The sequence below is a fragment of the Indicator indicator genome, chromosome 3 (assembly GCF_027791375.1).
Source record: "Indicator indicator isolate 239-I01 chromosome 3, UM_Iind_1.1, whole genome shotgun sequence".
Classification (NCBI taxonomy): domain Eukaryota; kingdom Metazoa; phylum Chordata; class Aves; order Piciformes; family Indicatoridae; genus Indicator; species Indicator indicator.
In genome coordinates, this window is record NC_072012.1 from 11,177,399 (window position 1) to 11,197,438 (window position 20,040).

The 20,040-nt window shown below is 50.6% G+C and overlaps 1 protein-coding gene across 1 annotated transcript; it reads left to right on the forward strand.

Moving 5' to 3' along the window:
* The first annotated feature begins 370 nt into the window (after nucleotides 1–370).
* ASB13 (ankyrin repeat and SOCS box containing 13) lies at nucleotides 371–8,694 on the forward strand. The gene is made up of 6 exons (XM_054399694.1): nucleotides 371–413; nucleotides 3,036–3,223; nucleotides 4,015–4,165; nucleotides 5,038–5,172; nucleotides 7,543–7,734; nucleotides 8,447–8,694. The coding sequence occupies exons 1-6, from the start codon at nucleotides 371–373 to the stop codon at nucleotides 8,572–8,574; spliced, it is 837 nt and encodes a 278-aa protein (XP_054255669.1). The 3' UTR covers nucleotides 8,575–8,694.
* Nucleotides 8,695–20,040: the final 11,346 nt, after the last annotated feature.

Here is a 20,040-nt window from a genome sequence, read left to right on the forward strand (position 1 = left end):
AGTCCCCCTCTCCCCATATCCATAAGTACCCCCAGTCTCCCTGTCCCCATATACACCAGTACCCCCAGTTTGCCCAGTCCCCCTCCCCATATACACCAGTATCCCCAGTTGCCCCAGTCTCCCCTTCCCCACATGCCCCAGTTCGCCCAGTCTCCCCCTCCCGATCTGCACCAGTGGCCCCAGTTCCCCCAGTCTCCCCTTCCCCATCTGCACCAGTGGCCCCAGTTCCCCAGTCTCCTGCTCCGTACTACAACTCCCGGCAGCCAGCGCGACCGGAGCCGGGGCCGGAGGCGGAGCGGGAGCGGAGCAGGCCGGAGCCAACGGCCGCCGCAGCGGAACGGGAGCCGGCGGCCCCCGGCGGGCCCGGGCCATGGAGAACCCCGTCAGCAGCGGCTCCCTGCGGGGAGAGATCAGTGCGTGGGGCCCGGGGGCCGCGGAGAGAGCTTGGGCTGATCTGCACCGGGAGGAGACCGGTGGTGGTGGGAGCGGCGTGCTGTAGGGTGGGCAGGGTGGTGTGAGGTGGGCAGAATGGGTTCGGGGCTGGACGAGGTAGTGTAGAGGTGGGCAGCATGGTTTTGGGGTGGGTAAGATGGTCTTGGGGTGGGCAGGATGGTTTTGGGGTGGGCATGTTGGTTTAGGTGTGAGCAGAGTGGTTCTGGGGTGGGCTGGATGGGTTTGGGGTGGGCATGTTGGTTTAGGTGTGAGCAGAGTGGTTCTGGGGTGGGCTGGATGGGTTTGGGGTGGGCAGCATGGTTCCAGAGTGGGCAGGATGGGGTTAGAGGTAGGCAGTTTGGGGTTGGGGTGTGCTGGAATGTTTAAATTGGGCTGGATGGTTTTAGGGTGGACACATTGGTTTAGGTGTGGGCAGGATGCTTTTGGGATGGGCTGGGTGGCTTGGAGGTGAGCAGGTTGGTTTACACGTGGGCTGGATGGTTTTAGAGGTGGGCAGGATTGTTTTGGGGTGGACAGAATGGTTTGGAGGTGGGCATGACTGTTTAGGGGTGGGCAGGGTGGTTTGGGGATGGGCAGGTTGGTTTAGGGGTGGACAGGATGTTTTTTTGCGTGGGTAGGATGGTTTAGGGTTGAACGGGATGGTTTCAGAAGTGGGCAGGATGGTTTTGGGGGTCAGCAGGGTGGTTTTGGGGATGGACGAGATGGTTCATGGGTGGACAGGATGGTTTGTGGGTGGCCTGGGTGGTTTGAGGAGCAAGTGGCATCTCCCAGGGATAGTGATAAGAGGAAGGTGAGGATGCTCTCAGGAGATACCATGCTTCTGGGCATGAGCAATTACCATTGTTCCTTCACAAACTGGTGTGTGTGTGTGTGTGAGCCAAAGAGGTGGTGTTGGGGAGCTGGAGGAGAGGAGATGGGTTCCTCCTTGGAGTAAGATGGTGAATGGGAGCCATGCAACACCGTGAGAAGGTTCAGACCCTGCCTCCCACCATCCAGGCTATCTCCACAGGGTTGGAGGTGACAGAGCTGCTGAGAAATTGCAGCCAAGCCTGGCAGCCTGTCCCATGGACAGACCATGGTGACGACCATCATGGGTGCATGTTTGGCTCCTCTGGGGAGGATCCTCTCTAGTTGCATCAGAAACCAACCAGGTTCCTCTGTGTTGTGCTTCAGATGGTAAGGCTCAGCTAAAAGCTTTGAGTGAAGCACAGGTTTAGGAGGTGTGGCCCTGCCTGTGGTCTTCTCTCCTGCTCCATAACCCCAAGTGCAGCAGCCAGTGGGGGCTGTGGAGCTCCATCCATGGGGACTGATGATGTTATCTCTCACGTGAACCTGCTATGTAAGGAACTGTGCAGCAGGAGAGATGAAATTTGAGGACCCTGCAGATTTTTTGGGGGGCTATGTAATAAAGCCTTCATGAAATGTTGCTGGAGCTTCTTTTCAGTCCTCTTGGTGACAAAGTAGTGCTGCTTGGTGGCTGACAGTTTGAGGGCTCCAGCCTCATTTATGGTTCTTCCTTCTCCTGACATACAGCTCCAAAGAAGGAAAAACATCTTGGGCAGGGGTATTGGCAAAAGGGATAAAGCAGATAAAAACCCCTGCACATCCTGTGTGCTGGGACAATCCCACTACTCATGATCCCCTTTCAGAGGTGGGTTTCAGTCCACCACACACTTCAGCATTGTGTTACTCTTTGGGACTGCTCCACTTTTCAGACCCACTGGTTTGTGTTGGTATCTGTGGTTTTACACCAGTAGATAAAAAGCTGCCTCCATCCCTGGAGACATTCAAGGTCAAACTTCATGGGGCCCTGAGCAACCTGATCTAGTTGAAGATGTCCCTGCTGACTTGCAGGGGGATTGAACAAGATGAGCTTTGAGGGTCCCTTCCAACCTGATATGTTCTGTGGTTAGGGACGGAGAGAGGGAGGCTCAGTCCAACTGAAATACAAGACAAGGTGTTTATTTTTTAATGACCCTTTTTCTCCTGCTATGGCTTGAAACAGGGATCTTAGTGAGATGTAGTCAAAGAGGAGGAACTGTAGCTGCCAGGTTGGTTTCACTGATGGCTTTTAGTATCAGCCTTTATGGGAACAGCACCATGCTGCTCCTGCTTTCACAGGCTTCTGAGGCATTTACAGAGAGGAGGAATTTATCATGTTGAAGGTCACATGAAGATGTGTGAGGCTGTTCCTTCCTCACTGCTTCCCTAAAAGCAAACACACCTGAACAGAGGCTCTACAGAGGGACCTGGCCAGGCTGGATCAGTGGGATGGGGACAATGAGATGAGGGCAAATAAGGCCAAGTGCTGGGTTCTACACTTGGGTCACAACAACCCCATGAATGCTTCAGGCTGGGGGAAGAGTGGATGGAAACTGCCCAGCAGAAAAAAACCTGGAGGGGTTGGTTGACAGCCAGCTTGAAGTCAGATGCTGAAGGGAAGAACAACATTTAACTCATTCCCTCATCCGCACCTCTCTCTTCTCACTGCCCACCAGCGTTCTTCTCCAGCACAGGGACACTTGCTCTGCGTTTGTGGTTTTATTAACTTTACTTTTTTTCCTTTCTCCTTTCCTCTCTAGGCTTCTGGGCTGATCGAACACCAGTGCATGAGGCTGCCAGGAGGGGTGAGATCCTGCAGCTGCAGCAGCTGATAGAGAGCGGAGCCTGCGTCAACGCCGTCACCTACGACTCTATCACCCCGCTGCACGAGGCCAGCCTGCGAGGCCAGACCCAGTGCGTCAAGCTCCTGCTGGCTGCAGGGGCCCAGGTGTGTCCTGGGGTCTGAGCCAGCTGGGAACCTCACCTGGATGGCTGAAGTTATTTCTGAGATCTGGACTATCCCCATCTAGTTCTAGAATCATAGATTCACAGAATGCTTTGTGTTGGAGGGAATCTTTAAGAGGTCATCTAGTCAAGCCCTTCTGAAGTGAGCACAGACATCTTCAACTAGCAGGACTAGGAAAGAGATTGTCCTCCTGGACAGGGTGCTGGTGAGGCCATACCTTGAGTACTGGCTTCAGTTTTAGGCCCCTCACTCCAAGAAGGACATTGAGGTGCTGGAGCATGTCCAGCTGGTTAAGAGTCAAGAGCACAAGTCTTGTGAGAAGCAGCTGAGGGGCCTCGGGTTGTTCAGCCTGGAGCAAAGAAGGCTGAGGAGAGACCTTTTGGCTCTGTACAACTCCCTGAAAGAAGATGGAGCCAGATGAGGGTTGGTCTCCCAAAGCACAAGCAGTAGGACAAGAGGAGAAGAGATGACTTCAGGTTGCATCAGGGGAGGTTTAGGTTGGACACGAGGAGCAGTTTCTTCCCCTTGATGGTTGTCAAGCCCTGGACCAGGGTGCCTGGAGCGGTGGTGGAGTCCCCATCCCTGGAAGGATTTCAGATATCAATGTGTAGATGAGGGACATGGTTTAGTGGTGACCTGGCAGTGCTGGGTTAACAATCAGACTTGATGATCTTCAAGATCTCTTGCAACCAAAATGATTCTATGAAAGCATAGCTCAGAGGGTCCTGCCACAGCAGCCTGTGGGCACCTAACATTTTTGCCCTCCCTTGCAGGTGGACGCCAGGAACATCGACGGCAGCACTCCGCTCTGTGACGCCTGTGCCTCAGGTAGCATAGAGTGTGTCAAAGTGCTGCTGTCCCATGGTGCCAAGGTGAACCCTCCCCTCTACACAGCATCTCCTCTCCATGAAGCCTGCATGAATGGTAAGCCCATGTGGTCTTATCTTGGTGTGTTTGTTTGAACTTAAGGGTTAAAAATCATAGAATCACAGAATGTGTTGGCTTGGAAGGGACCTTAAAGGTCATCTGGTTCCAACCCCCCTGCCATGGGCAGGGACACCTTCCACTTGACCAGCACTTGTCCCACCTCCAGGGAGGGGGCATCCACAAGCTTCCTGGGCAACCTGTTCCAGGCAAATAAGTAAACAGGGGCTGCTGTGGTTTATCAGACCATCACAGCTTGAAGATGTTTGAGTCTTAAGTGGACACATCTGTTGAATGCAAAATGCTGTGTTCCTGAGTGAATAAAGCTGTCCCTTGTGGTGGGGGCTTTTATGCCACATGACAGACATGGGATAAGATGTCAGGCAGATAAAAGGCCAACTTCTTAATGCTCCATTAAAAAACCCTGAGGCAAACCTGGAACTTTGCTCTTACAAGCAGAAGGGCAGGGATACCTTACACTAGACCAGGTTGCTCAAGGCCTCCTCCAACCTGGCCTTGAACACCTCCAGAGAGGGGGCATCCACAACCTCCCTGGGCAACCTGTTCCAGTGTCTCACCACCCTCACTGTAAAGAATTTCTTCCTGATATCCAGTCTCAACCTGCCCTTGTCAAGCTTCAATCCATTCCCCCTTGTCCTGTCACAACAAGCCCTGGTAAAAAGTCCCTTTTGTAGCCTTTATCAGCTATTACAGAATCACAGAAGGGTAGGTGCTGGAAGGGACCTCTGAAGATCATCTACTCCAGCTCCCCTGCTAGAGCAGGCTAGCTTTGGGTCAGGCTGCTCTCAGCAGGCCATCTGCTCCCATCTGACCTGGTTTCTTTCTCCTGACTCCATCTTCCTTTTCTAAAGGTAGCTCAGAGTGCGTGCAGCTCCTCATCGACGTTGGGGCGAACTTAGAGGCTCATGACTGCCATTTTGGGACTCCCCTACACGTAGCCTGTGCCAGGGAACATCTGGACTGTGCAAAGTTGCTGCTCAAGGCAGGTATGACAGTCCCCATGGGGTTTGCTTCTGGGTGGGCAGGATGTAGCAGTGTCTATGTGCAATGTTTCCCTTGGTGCTCTGCAGCAATTTTCTTGTCAAAGAGTTCGCTCATTCACAGCATAGTATAGAGTCAGTAAATGGTTTGGGGACCTTTCAAGGTCATCTAGTCCTATTCCCCTGCAGCCAGTATGGACTTGTGCAGCTAGAGCAGGTTGCTCAGAGAACCGGACAAGGTGACCTGGAATGCTTCCAGGGCCATTTACCACCTGTCTGGGCAACCTGGGGCAGGGTCTCACCACCCTCAGTGTAAAATATTTCTGCCCTCTCTCCAGTCTAAATCTCTCTCTTTTGCTTCAAAACCATCCCCCTTGTCCTGTCACAACAGGCCCTGATAGAAAGTCTGTCCCCAGCTTTCCTGTAGGCCCCTTCAAATACTGAAAGGCTGCCAGAAAGTCTCCCTGGATCCTTCTCTTCTCCAGGCTGAACAATCCCAACCCTCTCAGCCTGGCCTCACATCAGAGGCCTTCCAGCCCTCCCATCATTGTTGTGGCTTCCTCTGTCCCTGCTCCAACAGGTCCATGTCTGTCCTGTGCTGAGGACTCCAGAGCTGGCCCCAACACTGCAGGTGGGGTCTCAGCAGAGGAGCAGAATCTCCGCAATCTGTAGATGAGGAAAGGTATTTTTTCAATATCCAGTCAGTGCCCAGTTTGTGACATTCCCATTCTCTTAATTTAATAAAACTCAGAACTCTTCAGCCCCTTGAAGTTTCAGCTTCTTCCCAGCAGTGGTAATAAACTGGGGTGTGTGTTTGTGTTCAGCTTTGGTAGCACAGTGGTTTGGTTTTGGATAGGAGTAGCGACAGATGTTAAGGTTTGATGTTGTACAGAAAACCAGAGATGAAGTCACTTCATACCTCAGGAAAATCTGGTTAGTGTCCTGCCCAGCTAAGTTCACTGAATGTTCTATGCTTCAGGTTTCACATCTCAGTTTCCTTGCTCTAAACTTTGGGGGAATTTGGAGTTGGATTTTTTTGCTGTGAGGGTGGTGTAGCCCTGCAGCAGGCTGCCCAGAGAGGTTGTGGAGTCTCCTTCTCTGGAGACATTCCAACCCCATCTGGACATTGTGATGCTGGGCAAGCTGCTGTGGATGACTCTGCTTTAGCAGGGGGTTTGGACAGAATGATTTCCAAAGGTCTCTTCCAACCTCTACCATGCTGAGATTCTGTGCTCACCACAAGGAGATTTGTTTCATTGAGCATTAGCTGTCTAAAAATTACACATCTAAACCAATTTGTATCCAGTTCCCTGTCTTGGGCATTCATTAACTGATATCCTAGAAATGTCTGGTTCTCCTTGTGTGATGCTTCGTTGGTGAGGGGGGAATTTCAGCTCACACTGACACACCTTGTTAATTAGAAGGGGAATTAATCATCTAGAAGTCTGTTGATTGAGTTCAGTGAGGTTCAGCTCACCTCTTCTGAACAAACCAGGTGATAAAACACAAGTAGCTGGGGATATTAGAAGGACCTTTTGCTGTCAGTTGATGAAAGCCAGACTTTCTGGAGAAGATGAGGCTGAGGGGAGGGACACCTGATTCTCTACAGCTACCTTGAAAGGAGGTTGGAGTGAGGTGGGAGTTGGTCTCTTCTCCCTAGTATCAGGTGATACGACAAGAGGAAATGGCCTCAAGTTACATGAGGGGAGGTTTACTTTAGAGAATAGGAAACATTTCTCTTCTCCTACAAGAGAACAGGCATTGGAACAGGCTGCCCAGGGAGGTGGTGGAGTCCCCACCCCTGGAGGTGTTCAAGCAACATGTGGACGTGGCACTCTGGGACATGGCCCTGGTGGTGTTGGGTTGGACTTGGTGATCTTAGAGGTCTTAGGAATTCCTGCCTTAATGATTTGATGATTCTATGATTTCCTAGCAAAAAATATCTGTAAGTTAAGACTTGATGCTGCATATGTTGAGGTGCAACATCTCCAGGGGTTGGGATATTTCTGTGAAAGCAGGAAACAAAGATGTCAGTGTTTGCCTTAGGTGGAAACACTCCACTGGGATGAGTGGGAAGGGTTCTGCTGGCTTTGGGCAGCACAGATTCAGGAAGCGATCCTCAGTTTGACACTCAGCAGCTTATTTACCTGGTGGGATGGACTAAAATCCTTTCTCTGCAGGGAAAATACAAAGCTAGAGAAGAAAACTCTTGATTTGCCAGCAGCCAGAACTCGTTCAGCAGTTTGGTTTCCTCTTTGTGCTTTGGTTTGGATCTTTTTCTAGCTTCTCATTTATTTTTCCTCCGGTCAAACCACTCCTAACGTTTGGGTCAAGTAAGGCTTTCATGGACAGGTTTGTTTTTCTTTCTGGTCTCAGGGGCAAATGTGAATGCTGCTAAACTTCACGAGACAGCCCTCCACCACGCAGCAAAAGTGAAAAACGTGGATCTGGTGGAGATGCTGATTGAATTTGGAGGAAACATTTATGCCAGGGACAACCGGGGAAAGAAGCCGTCGGATTACACCTGGAGCAGCAGTCCCACAGCAAAGTGCTTTGAGTACTATGAAAGTAAGTGAGATGGAGCAGCAATACTGTGCCTGCCAGCTCCATTAACCACATCAGGACTCTCAGTCCGCTTGGACTTGTAGCTCCCTGATCATCCTGCTGTGAAGGTGTAGGGTCCTTGGTATGGCAGCTGGCCGTAGCTTAACTCTGCTTGATTGTGGTTGAGTGACAGTGATGGTCCAAATCCTGCCCTCACTGAATTGAGGTCCCTCTCATGTGTCAGCTTCAGTGTTTATGCTTTGATGCATGAGGCTTCTAGGCCTGGAGATGTTCGCAGACAGGTTGGATGGGGCCCTTGGGCAGCCCTGTCTGGTGGGGGATGTCCCTGCCCATGGCAGGGGGTTGGAACTTGGTGATCTTTAAGGTCCCTTCCAACCCAAACCATTCTAGGATTCTGTGATTCTATGAAATCAGGTCAAGGAAATCACCCAGTTAAAGACTGATTTTATTTGGGGCAGGGAACATGTTAAACATGAGGAAAAGTTTCTTTGGTGTGAGGCACTGGAGCAGGCTACCCAGAGAGGTTATGGAGTCTCCTTTGCTGGGGAGATTCCAAACCCACCTGGTCATGGGATGAGGCCTTGGGCAACCTGGTCTAGTGGAAGGTGTCCCTGCCCATGGCATGGGGGGGGGGGGGTTGGAACTAGATGATCTTGAAGGTCCCTTCCAACCCACCCCATTCCATGAATCTATGCATGCTCCTTTCTTGTCCTAGAAACACCTCTGAGTTTGTCCCAGCTCTGCAGAGTGACGGTGAGGAAGGCCGCAGGGCAGCGAGCGCTGGAGAAGATTGCCAAGCTCAACATGCCCCCACGACTGATCCAGTACCTCTCCTACAACTGACAGGGATGGAGGTGGCTTTGGCTCCTGCACTATGAAATATCTGTCCCTTTCTCTTCTACCTCCCCCCTACCTCTACCTGAAATTAATATAAGCTAATGTTAATGTAAGCAGCCTGGTGTAAATAGTTTGTTCGTGAGGCAGCACTTCCTCTTCTCCACAGGCTCACCTGTCACGTCTCCTGGGGTGAGCTCTTGGACTGTCACTGTGCTCAAGGCAAGGCTGTAGCCCTTGCTCTCTGAGCAGGATTAATCTTGCCTGGTTTTACCTGTCTCTAGCTGAAAGGCATCTCCATCATCTAGCCAAGTTTCCTTTGCAGTCAGTGAAGAGACAGATACTTCTGGAGGCATGATTCAACTGTCCTGTTTTTAGATGACACATTGTGCCTCGGGAGCACCTGTCTCCTCTGGCTGCCAAGGGATTTGGAGGTGATACTTTCAGATAGGGACATTTGTGTCTTTGCAGTGGGAGATCCCACCCATGTGTTAATAATTCAAGTGACCACTGCCTAATGCCAAGGGACAAAGTTTGAGAGACCTGTCTGTTCTAGCTGGAGAGAGATTAAGTCTCCAGCAAGCTCAGGTCTAATTAGAGGCACTGTAGCATGAACACCAGCTGGCTTTGGCTCAAGACCAGGCAGTGAGGACAAGCTGCTGCCAGATTAGGGTTGACTTTGCCTGTGCTCCTTCCTTGCTGAAAGTGAGCCAGCTCTCACTGTAGGAGGTATCATGGTGTCCCATTTACAAGCCCAAGCAAGAAGCAGGTCTCTCTGCACGTCCAAGGATGCTTCCCTCCAGAAGGCTGGTCCCAAACACTATTTCTCCACTTTCTCTCAGCCACTGTGGCCACCGTGTTGGTTTTATATGCAATAAGTGGCAGAGCTGCTGCCCAATGATGTAGCACATCAAGGCCATGTCCCCTGTGTCATGGTCCAGCAGATCCCTCTGCTGTGTGAACCCACATGTAAAAGGCAATAGGAGGCCTTGGGCTCTGCCTCAGGTTTTGAGATTTTTGGTTTTGTTTTTCCCACTCTTGAGTTTCTCTCTCAGTGCTGGAGCATCTACAGAGGTTGGCAGCTGGAGCCAGCCCTGAATTATGTGCTGCTGAGTACTGTGCTCAAATCCTTTGGCTGCAGCAGATACAATTGTGGCTTTGTCCTTTTGTCACATTCAGGGTGACATTTGCATGAGCAGAGCCAAAATTACCATCTACCATCCAGATGAGGTGTTTTCTGAAGGCAGTGACCTACAGCATTAGGTGGTTCTAAGGGGACAGAGCTCCTTGATGCCCCCAGGGCAACTCATAGCACCATGATAAGAACAAATTCCTCCTCTGCATGACAGCAAATGTTCCAGAATCCACTGTCCTATGTGACATCAAGCTAACTCAGGGCTCTCAACCATGCTCCATGCTGTGAACTAACAATTGAGAATGAGCAGTTACATGCCTGCAATACCTTGTGCCCCTCCAGCCAGCACCATGGAGCTCACACTCAGCAGGAAGAGGGGAAATAGCTTTAGCCCAGGGCTGAAGAGCTGAGGTGGAACTGAATGCACTTTAATGGTGACCAGCAAATCGCTTTGCTCTCTAATTTTTTGTTGGATTTGTGTCCTCCACACCCCTTTGTGATTGTTTTTCTTTTGCTGTGCCGTGTCCTAGAGAGCTGGAGAGAATAAAGTTGGAGGTCCTGCTCTTTGGAGCTTTGTCTGGTTTACAATCCTAATCTTTGTCTTTGGAGTATCAGAAATGTGAAGTAACCAAGAAGCTCAGGGAAGCCCTAAAGATGTTTGTTGTGGGATTCATCCCAGTGATGGACAGGATAAAGGGTTTGTATTGTGTCTTTCAGGAAGAGCTTCCCCTGCCTAACATGCATATCCATACAGGTAAATATGTATTAGGAAGGTGAAGATCTGGGATGAAATCCATCCCTCTTGCTTCAAATCCCTTGGTAGGACACTGTTTTAACCTTGCCTAAGTTCCAAGTTTCCAATGTTAAAAGACTCCTGAACCAGCCAAGAATAAAATGAGAAGTTCCTGGTCCTGTCATCTTTATTTTGTTCCTCTCTTTTAAGTCACCTCTCTGGTAAATCCCAAAGTTTGGTAATTTTTTGAAGAGGTCCTACAGACCAATGCATGCATCCATGGAGAATTTACTGATAGTTAAGCACCTGTTCCTTGTTGGCAATATCCAGAGTCATTCGACAGTCATTTTCTTAAGACATCTTGTTACAGCCATGTCTGGAGGGAGAAGTGTTCCAGGAAAGTCCTCTGAGCCCCAACAAGCTAGAAAACGACCCCTGAGTTGTTCCCTGGTTTGTGGTGGTACTGAGGCAGGTTGTTAGATCATGGCATGGATGTTGATGACCTGATGGGTGTTTATTTGTGTGTTTCTGCAGGTGAAAATTTGGATTCTTTTATCTTTTAATCTTTTATCCAGCCCTGTCTCACCCTCAGTTCTGTTGATCCTGCAGGGATTTCTCAGCTGCTTGTGAGGCATTTTCTGAGCCATTCAGTTTTACAACTCAAGAGTAAAGGCAAATGAGATGCCAAATTAAACCAGTGCAACGTTTTGGCTTCTCTTAATCTCAAATCCCAGCATAGCAAGGGTTGGAAGGGACCTCTGGAGACCATCAAGTCTAACCCCCTGCTAAAGCAGGGTCAGCTGTAGAAGGTTGTCCAGGATCACAATGTCCAGGTGGGTTTGGAATCTCTCTAGAGAAGGAGACTCCACAGCCTCTCTTGGCAGCCTGCTCCAGGGCTCCAGCACCCTCACAGCAAAGAAGCTTCCCCTGGGTTCCAGTTTGTGTCCATTGTCCTGTTGCTGGGCACCACTGAAAAGAGTCTGCCCCCCCCCTATTGATCCCCACCCTTCAGCTCTTGCTGAGCATTGCTCAGATCCCCTCTCAGGCTGCTCTTCTCCAGGCTCAACAGCCCCAGGGCTCTCAGCCTTTCCTCCTCACAGAGATGCTCCAGGCCCCTCTTTGTAGCCTCCATTGGACTCTCTCCAGTAGTTCCCTGTCTCTCTTGAACTGGGGAACCCAGAACTCAGACTGGAGTCCTTCAGTGGCCACCAAACCAGCAAAAGCACCTAGTGCTTTGTGAAGAGTTTGGGAGTTGTTTGGGATGAAGGACACTGTCTGACTCATGGGTGTTGTGAAGGGAAAGTCCTCCAGTGGCTCTGGGTTACACCCTCTGCTTTATTTTTATGTCAGGTTCTGGCTATTATTTGACTTCCTTCACCCTTTCATCCAAACCTCACATCAGGGCAGGAATCCAATGCAAATAAAACCCAAACCCACCAGGCCAGTCTTGCTTTCACCCATCCCCTTTTCAGGCTCCTTTAACTGCAAATCCAGCTGAGCATTTCAGGCCACCTCCGCTCTCTTGTGGGTTTCTCCACCAGCTTTCTCCACACATTGCTTTGGGAAAGCCCAGGGCTTTGCTTTCATCCCTGAGAATCATAGAATGGCTTGAGTTGGAAGGGACCTGAAATACGATCTAGTTCCAACTCCCTGCCATGGACAGGGACACCTCCCACTAGATCAGGTTGCTCACAGCGTCATCCAGCCTGGTCTTAAACCAGAGATAAGGTGTCCACAGTCTCTTTGGGCAACCCATTCCAGTGTCTCACCACCCTCCCAGTAAAGAACTTCTTCCTAATGTCCAATCTAAATTGGCCCTGCCCCAGTTTAAATCACCTTTTGAACACAGCCTTGCTCCTGGGTGCTGCTGGTTGCTTGTTGCCAGGCTTCTTATGGTCAGCTCCTGAGCAAGGAGCTTGGTTGTGGCAACTTTTCTCCAGCTTTGTGAAGTTTGTCCAGAAAAAACAAGGTGTGACTGAAACCAGAGGCTTGGAAGAAAACCTCAGGGTGCTGAAGAATTAACTCCTTGTAATACCAGTTGCTTTCCCTGGCTGAGGTGGAGAGGAACCACCCTTCCCCTCTGCGTATGAAGGATTTGTGCTCTTGGTTGCAGCTCTCCAAGTTTCTGCATGAAGAAGAAGTGGAAGAGGGAAGATACTGAGTACAAACAAGGTATTTTTGAGTGCAAATAGATAATATCTTCAGGGGACTTTGCATAGGAGAGGAAACCCTAAGAACTGCCCTAACCTTAGCAGCAGCAAACAAAGACTTCAGTGTGGCACCTGGAGATGAGTAATGAAGTGGTTGCATCACATTGAGAGCAAGCAGGAGCATGAAGTGTTGGTCCTACCTCTTGATTTAAAATAGAACTACAAGCACTGAAGACCTTGAGTAGTACCTGAGCTTTCATCACCCTCTTCATCACTTCCCTCCTTCCTTCAGGGTAACAAGTGATCTTGCAGGCACTTGCAAGAAGATGGTGCCTGTCAGAGAATCAGAGCATCCCAGCATAGTGGAGGGTTGGAAGGGACCTCTGGAGATCATCCAATCCAAACTCCCTGCTAAAGCAGGGGCACCCACAGCAGGTACCCAGCATCACAATGGCCAGGTGGGGTTGGAAGCTCTCCAGACAAGGAGACTCCACAACCTGTCTGGGCAGCCTGCTCCAGGGCTCCAGTATCCTCACAGCCAAGAAGTTTCTCCTCCTGTTCGGATGGAATCTCCTGGGTTCCAGTTTGTGTCCATTGTCCTGTTGCTGGGCATCACTGACAAGAGTCTGACCCCATTCTCTTGCCCCCCCCTTTAGCTCTTGCTGAGCATTGCTCAGATCCCCTCTCAGGCTGCTCTTTTCCAGGCTCAACAGCCCCAGGGCTCTCCTCACAGAGATGTTCCAGGCCCCTCAGCATCTTCATGGCCCTCCACTGGACTCTCTCCAGTAGTTCCCTGTCTCTCTTGGAGTGGGAAACCCAGACCTGGACACAATACTCCAGCTGTGGCTTCCCTAGAGCAGAGCATAACTGAGGAGAACATTGCTGGACCTGCACCGTTCTTAACACAGCCCTGGAGACCGTTTGCCTTCTTGGACACAAGAGCACATTTCCAGCTCATGGTGACCATGCTGCCCACCAGCACTCCCAGTCCTCCGTGGAGCTTCTTCCCAGCAGGTTGAGCAGGAGCCAGTGTAAACTGAGTTGGGAGATTCTCTACTGACTGGAAAACCCTACTGATTTCTTGGGACCTCTGGAAACCTTCACTGCTTCTACAAGGCACCTTCCCATTTCCCTCTGCTGTTACAGAACTGCAGGCTCTCCTCCCTGCATGCCACCAGGAACCAAGTGTCCTGCCAAAAAATACTCCCAGACTAACTCACCTTTCCTCCCACCAGTGTAGATGCAGCTTGTGGTGTGGTAGGTGCCCTCTAACTGGGATACCTTGAAGCTTCTCTGGGTTTAGGTGCTGAGACAGCAGGCTCAGAGAGGGTTGGCCTCACTGTGGAACTCTGGAACTCTGGCCTCACTATGGAACCAACATACTCTGTTGGTATTGATACCTCTGATTGCCTGGTTTGGAATGGTTCCTAGCATGCTGTGGAGGTGAGATTTGGGCACATGTGGATGTGCTGGAGTGTTCTTTGGGATCAAAACCAACTCTGAAAGGTTTCTTCTGTGCCTAACTCTGTTTCTTACTTCAAGAAAGGACACTGAGGTGCTGGAGCAGGGCCAGAGAAAGGCAATGAAGATGGTGAAAGGTCTGGAGAACAGGTTGTATGAGGAGCAACTGAGGGAACTGGGGTTGTTCACAGCCTGGAGAAAATGAGGCTGAGGGGAGACCTTCTGGCTCTCTGCAACTCCCTGAAAGGTAGGGCTTGGTTTCTTCTCCTGAGGAACACATGATAGGACAAGAAAAAATGGTCTCAGGTTGCACCAGGGCAGGTTTAGGTTGGACATGAGAAGGAACTTCTTCACCAAAAGGGTTGTCAACGCCTGGAACAGGCTGCGCAGGGAGGTGGTTGAATCCCCATCACTGGAGGCATTTAAAAGCTGCAGAGATGTGGTGCTGGGGGGCACCAAAGGGCAACAAAGCTGGTGAAGGTTCTGGAGAACAGGAGCTGCTGAGGGAACTGGGGTTGTTCAGCCTGGAGAAGAGAAGGTTCTGTGGAGACTTGTTGAGACCTTTCAGTACTGAGCAGCACTAATAAGAAAGCAGGGCCTGTTGTGACAGGACAAGGGCTGATATCTTAAATTAAAAGAGATTCAGACTGCAGAGAAGGAAGAAATTCTTTACACTGAGGGTGGTGTCCCAGGTTGCCCAGAGAGGTGGTAGATGCTCCCTCCCTGGAGCTATTCCAGGTCAGGTTGTTTGAGGCCCTGAGCAAACACGTCATACATGTCCCTGCTGACTTCACTGGGGTGGGACGAGATGCCCTTTAGGGGTCCCTCCTCTGACCCCAGGATTCCCTGCTCTCCAGCCTACCTGCTCACCAGGTTCTTCTCATGGAGCAGAGGAGCCGGGTGGGGTGGGGAGAGCTTCTGTCTCTTTGGGGATGGGTGTGTTTTGGGGGGGGGGGGGATCAACATTGATTTATGATGGGAGAGTGAGGAGCCTCCAAACCCAGAGTTTCTGTGGCAGCTGGCGCTGCCGGGAGCTTCTTCCCACTGTGGTGCCGCTGGGCGGTGCTGCTCCCCCCTGCTATGAGCCAGGCAGGCTCCCTGGGGAGCGGGGAGTGTTTAACCGGCTGGGGCTGCACCGGCCACGAGTTTGCAGGAGAAAAGACAACCCCTGGAAAAGCTGTGGAAGATCTGCTCCATGAAACATGCCGGGGCAGTTTTCCGTGGGTGGTGGCAACGTTATTGTGGATCCCACCGAGCCAAGATGCTTTTTAATGCGAGAAAACCTCTCAAATCCGCTCAATTTCTCCTTTGTTTCCCTCCCCACTTTATCCTGGATAAAGAAGGAACAACAACAAATCGCCTCCAGGCAACCCAATTCCTACCTCCAGACAACTCAATTCCTACTTCCAGGTGACCCAATTCCCACCTCCAGGCTTCAATTCCCATCACCAAAAGCTTTTGTTTTGCATTCCCAAGCTCTGGCATTAATTAAATTCCTTCTGATCTCAGCTCAGGGGGGGTGTGCATTTTAAGGAGGAAAAAAACAGGATTTAAGGGAAACTCTGCAAAATCAGCTTGGCTGGGGGGGGGGAGGGGAGCATGGGGCTGGTGGTGTTTCCATGGATGGGATGAAAATGGGATTAAAAAGAAGGAATGGAGGGGCTGGAGACCAGGTGTTTCTTCTTTAGGGCTTTGCCTGGAGTCTTTTTTTTTTTTTTTTTTTTTTTTGTCATCACCTCATCTTGCAAAGGTTGATTTGGGGTTAGAATAGACCAAAGGGGGAAATTAGGTGGATTTTCCTAAGCTTATAAAGAGCAAGAAGGTGCTGGGCTCTAGAGCAGTGGAGATAGGAGAGGGGGTTGTTGGTTGTTTATCTCCAGGGGTGAATTATGGAGCTATGAGACCATTCTACCACTTGTCCTGACAGAGAGAGAAGACCCCAAAATCTCCTCTGGCTGGTTTATGGTGGGATGTGGTTACATGGAGGAGAAAACCTCAAATCTCCTCCAGCTGGGCTATGTTGGGCTGTAGTGATGTACAGAAGACTCCTAAACTTCCTCTGGTTGCAATATGGTGGGTTGTGGTTATGTGAAGGAGAAGACCCCAAATCTCCTCTGACTGGTTTACAGTCAGGGGTGGTTACATGGAGGAGAAGACCTCCAGATCTCCTTCAGCTGGGCTCTAGTGGGCTGTGGTTAAATGGAGGAGAAGACCCCAAATCTCCTCCAGCTGGGGTGCAGTGTGCTGTGGTTACATGAAGAGAGAAGACCCTCAGATATCCTCTGAATGGTTTATGGTGGGCTGTGGTTACGTGGAGGAGAAAACCTCAAATCTTCTTCAGTTAGGATGCAGTATGCTGTGGTTACATGAAAAGAGAAGGCCTCCTGATCTCCTCTGGCTGGTTTATGGTGGGGTGTGGTTACATGGAGAAGACGACCTCAAATCTCCTCCAGCTGGGCACTAGTGGGCTGTGGTTAAATGGAGGAGACGACCCCCAATCTCCTTCAGGTAGGATGCAGTGTGCTGTGGTTACATGAAGAGAGAAGACCTCCTGATCTCCTGTGGCTGGTTTATGGGGGGGTGTGGTTCAATGGAGGAGAAGACCCCAGCCCCTGCTGGGCCGTGGTTACGTGGTGCTGCCGGCATGCCGCGGAGCCGGCCGCGTGCGTGGTGGCTGAGGTCATGGAGCTATTAATTTCCTGTGAAGGCTCCAGCACTGCAGGGATGGAAAAAGCAGCAGCTCCGATTGCAGCTCCTGCAGTTAACCCCTGCAGGGCTGAGAGGGCCCAAACTCGTGGTTCCCTGAAGTAGACTATGTCATATGAAGGCTGATGGGTAACACCTTGGCTACTCTACGGCTGCTGAAGGTCCTCATCTGGCTCCTAAGGGACTCAGGATCCCATCCAGGAAAACGTCCTGGTGCCTGCAAAGATCTCGTCTGATTTAATCCGGGCTGGAGCCACATCTGCCCACCCTGGATGCTGGAGAGAGGAGCCCTGTGAAATGTGATGGCAGCTGGAGGTTCTCATTGTCCCCATGAGGAGCCTCAACACATCTTCACAAAATCTCTTGGGGCTATACCTTGAGCCTTGGGAGCTCAGAGGAAGAGCTATGGGGTCTGAGGAGGTGTCCCCCTCTTTGCAGTTGGGGCTCATTTCATGTCTCACCAAACTAGCTGGTGTGGAGACCCCTGCCCTGCTCCCCTTCTCCTGGTCACACTTGTCCCCATCTTCTGGTTGTTCTGATCCCCTCTTGTTGTCCCACTTGACTTCTGCTCCCATTTATCTCCAGTCCAAAGACCAGTCAGGAGTCTCCTGATACCTCTTATTCTTGTCCTCAGGTCCCACTGGTGCCTTCCCCTGGTCCAGCTTGTCTCCATCTCCTGGTTCCAGTGTTCCCTGTCTCCTGTTTCCCCTTGTTCCATTTCCTGGTCACGTTTTTCCCCTCTCCTGGTTCTTCTTGCCCACAACTCCTGATCCCACTGGTCCTGTCTCCTGATCACATTTTTTCCCAACTGCTGGTCTCATTTGTTTCCCTCTCCTGGTCCTGTGGGTCTCCTGGCACCATTTATCCTCTCTCTTCCTACTCATTCCTATCTCCCACCCCACTTGGCTTCTCCCTTTCTTCCACTTGTTCCCCCTCTGTGTCCCACTTGTCCCCTCCCCTGGCCCAGTTCTCTGGGACAGCAGAGGTGGCTTCGGTGCAGATCCATCAGGATTCAGTGAAGTCTTTTGGGGCTGGAGCCTTTCCTTGCTGGGGGAAGCCCAACGACCCCCCCAAGCCTCATCACCAGGTGTCCCAGCAAGTCCAGCCAAGAGGGTAAGGTGATTTTGGCCCAGCTGGGAGCTGAAAGGAGGGGACTAGGGAGGGGTTGAAATGGGGACAAAAATGGTGGAGAAATAGGAAAAATCAGGGGAAAAATTGAGGGAAAATTAGAAAATACAATAGGGGGAAATGGTGAAAATGGGAAAATAAGGAAAACAGGGGAAATGTAGGGAAAATGAGAGGAATTGGGCAACAAAATGGGAGAAATTGGAAAAATGAGGGGGAAATGGGAAAATTGGGAAAAAAAAAGGAAAGCAGGGGAAAAATTAGAAAATGGGGAGGAAAAGGAGGCAAAAGATGGTGGAAATCAGAAACAGAAGGAAATGGGGAAAACGAGAAAAAGTGAGGGAAATGGGGAAATGAGGAACGTGGGGGTGGGATATGGGAAAATAGGAAAAATTGTGGAAACTGGGGAAATGGGGGAAAACTACAAAAATGGGGAGAAAAATAAGGAAAAGAAGGGAAAACTGGGGAAAATGGGGAGAAAAATGAGGAAACAAGGGAAAAATCCTTCCCTTCTTTTCATCACCTTTTGAGATGGCTTAGTCCTTGGTGCTTCTTAGGGGTCTTGGTTTTGTTCCCCCAACATTTAATTCAGTAGTTTTTGAAGCCCAGTTGTTGAGCTGTCAAAAATGTAGCAGTTTGCTAACATAATGGAAGTGGGGAGAATTTGTGGCTGATTCAGCAGCCCTGGAGGAGAAGCATCTCAGGTCCCACCTCAGTGGGTGATATTGAGGGGGTCCAGCTGTGGGTTCATCCAGAGTGACACTGGGGGAAACGTGGCAGTGCTGGGTCAATGGTTGGACTTGATGACCTTGGATGTCTTTTCCAACCTTATCCTATGAGTCTTTGAACATCTCCTGCCATAGAATCATAGAATGGTTTGGGTTGGAAGGGACCTCTAGAGGTCATCAAGTCCAACCCCCCTGCAGTCAGGAGGGACATCTTCCACCAGATGCCATGCTCCTAAGCATCGAACTGGGGGAGAATCATAGAATGGTTTGGGTTGGAAGGGACCTCTAGAGGTCACCTCGTCCATCCTCAACTACATTAGCTCCCTCAAAGCCCCATCTAGCCTGACCTTGAGTGTCTCCAGGGATGCCTGGGGGAGAATCATAGAATGGTTTGGGTTGGAAGGGACCTCTAGAGGTCACCTCGTCCATCCTCAACTACATTAGCTCCCTCAAAGCCCCATCTAGCCTGACCTTGAGTGTCTCCAGGGATGGGGCCTCCACCATCTCTCTGAGCAATCTGTTCCAGTGTTCCACCACCCTCATAGTACAGAACTTCTTCCTGATGGAAAGTGGGCAAACATCTCTGGTGCAAATCACAACTAAATATTCTTTGGGCCAGTTTCATTGCTGCTGGACCTGCAGGTTCAGTGCTCCTGGCTGGCACCCAACCTTCTGTTGAAGACCATCGTTAAGAGAAACCAGTTCAGGATTAAGTGGCATGGAAAAAAAACTACTTCAGCAATTAAACAATCCCAGAATAGAAGAAGAAAAGGTCAAACCTAAAAACACAGAGAGGGGGTCTGGGCCAAAATGTGGCTTCAACAAATAATCACCGTTTTGGGAAGGTCTAAATTTGGCCACTTTGGGGACAATGGCCTGGTGTGACCCCTTGTCCTTGTCCTAATTTTGCTGGATTTGGGAACTTTCTTTGGCCCTGCTCTCATCCCCTGCAGAGCTGTAGGTGGGTTGGGTGTGTAAGCAAGAGGACAGCATGTGGTGAAGGTGATGGGCTGAAGGCCATGCCTGGGGTGGAGCCAGCGTGGGCGTGCTCAGCCCTGGCATGCAGACACCTGCCTGGTTTTCCCAGCATTGGGAAAACAATTGGGGTTGCCAAAGATTCAAGCCCCAAGGATGAGCTGGAGGGGGTGTGTGTGTGGGGGGGGGGTGAAGTCCCCTTGTGGTGACTTGAACATCACTGAAGCTGTGATGTTGCCCATGAAACAGAGATGAGCCTTCCTGTTGGCTCGTTAGGGACTGACCATTATTGTGATCCATCATAATTAATGTTCCTTCAACCCCCTGCCTCACAGGGAATCAGCCCAGCCTGAGGTGGAGGGCTCCCGCAGTTGGGTTTCACCTTCTTTGTGGGGAAACTGAGTCACAGGGAGCACAACAGAGTGGATTGTGGCCAGGAAAGGTGACTCCTGCCCTGCTTAT

Coding starts and splice junctions, on each gene's coding strand:
- ASB13 (XM_054399694.1), top strand. CDS start 371: ATGGAGAACCCCGTCAGCAGCGGCTCCCTGCGGGGAGAGATCA. Junction 414..3,035: donor CTCCCTGCGGGGAGAGATCA/GTGCGTGGGGCC, acceptor TTTCCTCTCTAG/GCTTCTGGGCTGATCGAACA. Junction 4,166..5,037: donor CCATGAAGCCTGCATGAATG/GTAAGCCCATGT, acceptor CCTTTTCTAAAG/GTAGCTCAGAGTGCGTGCAG.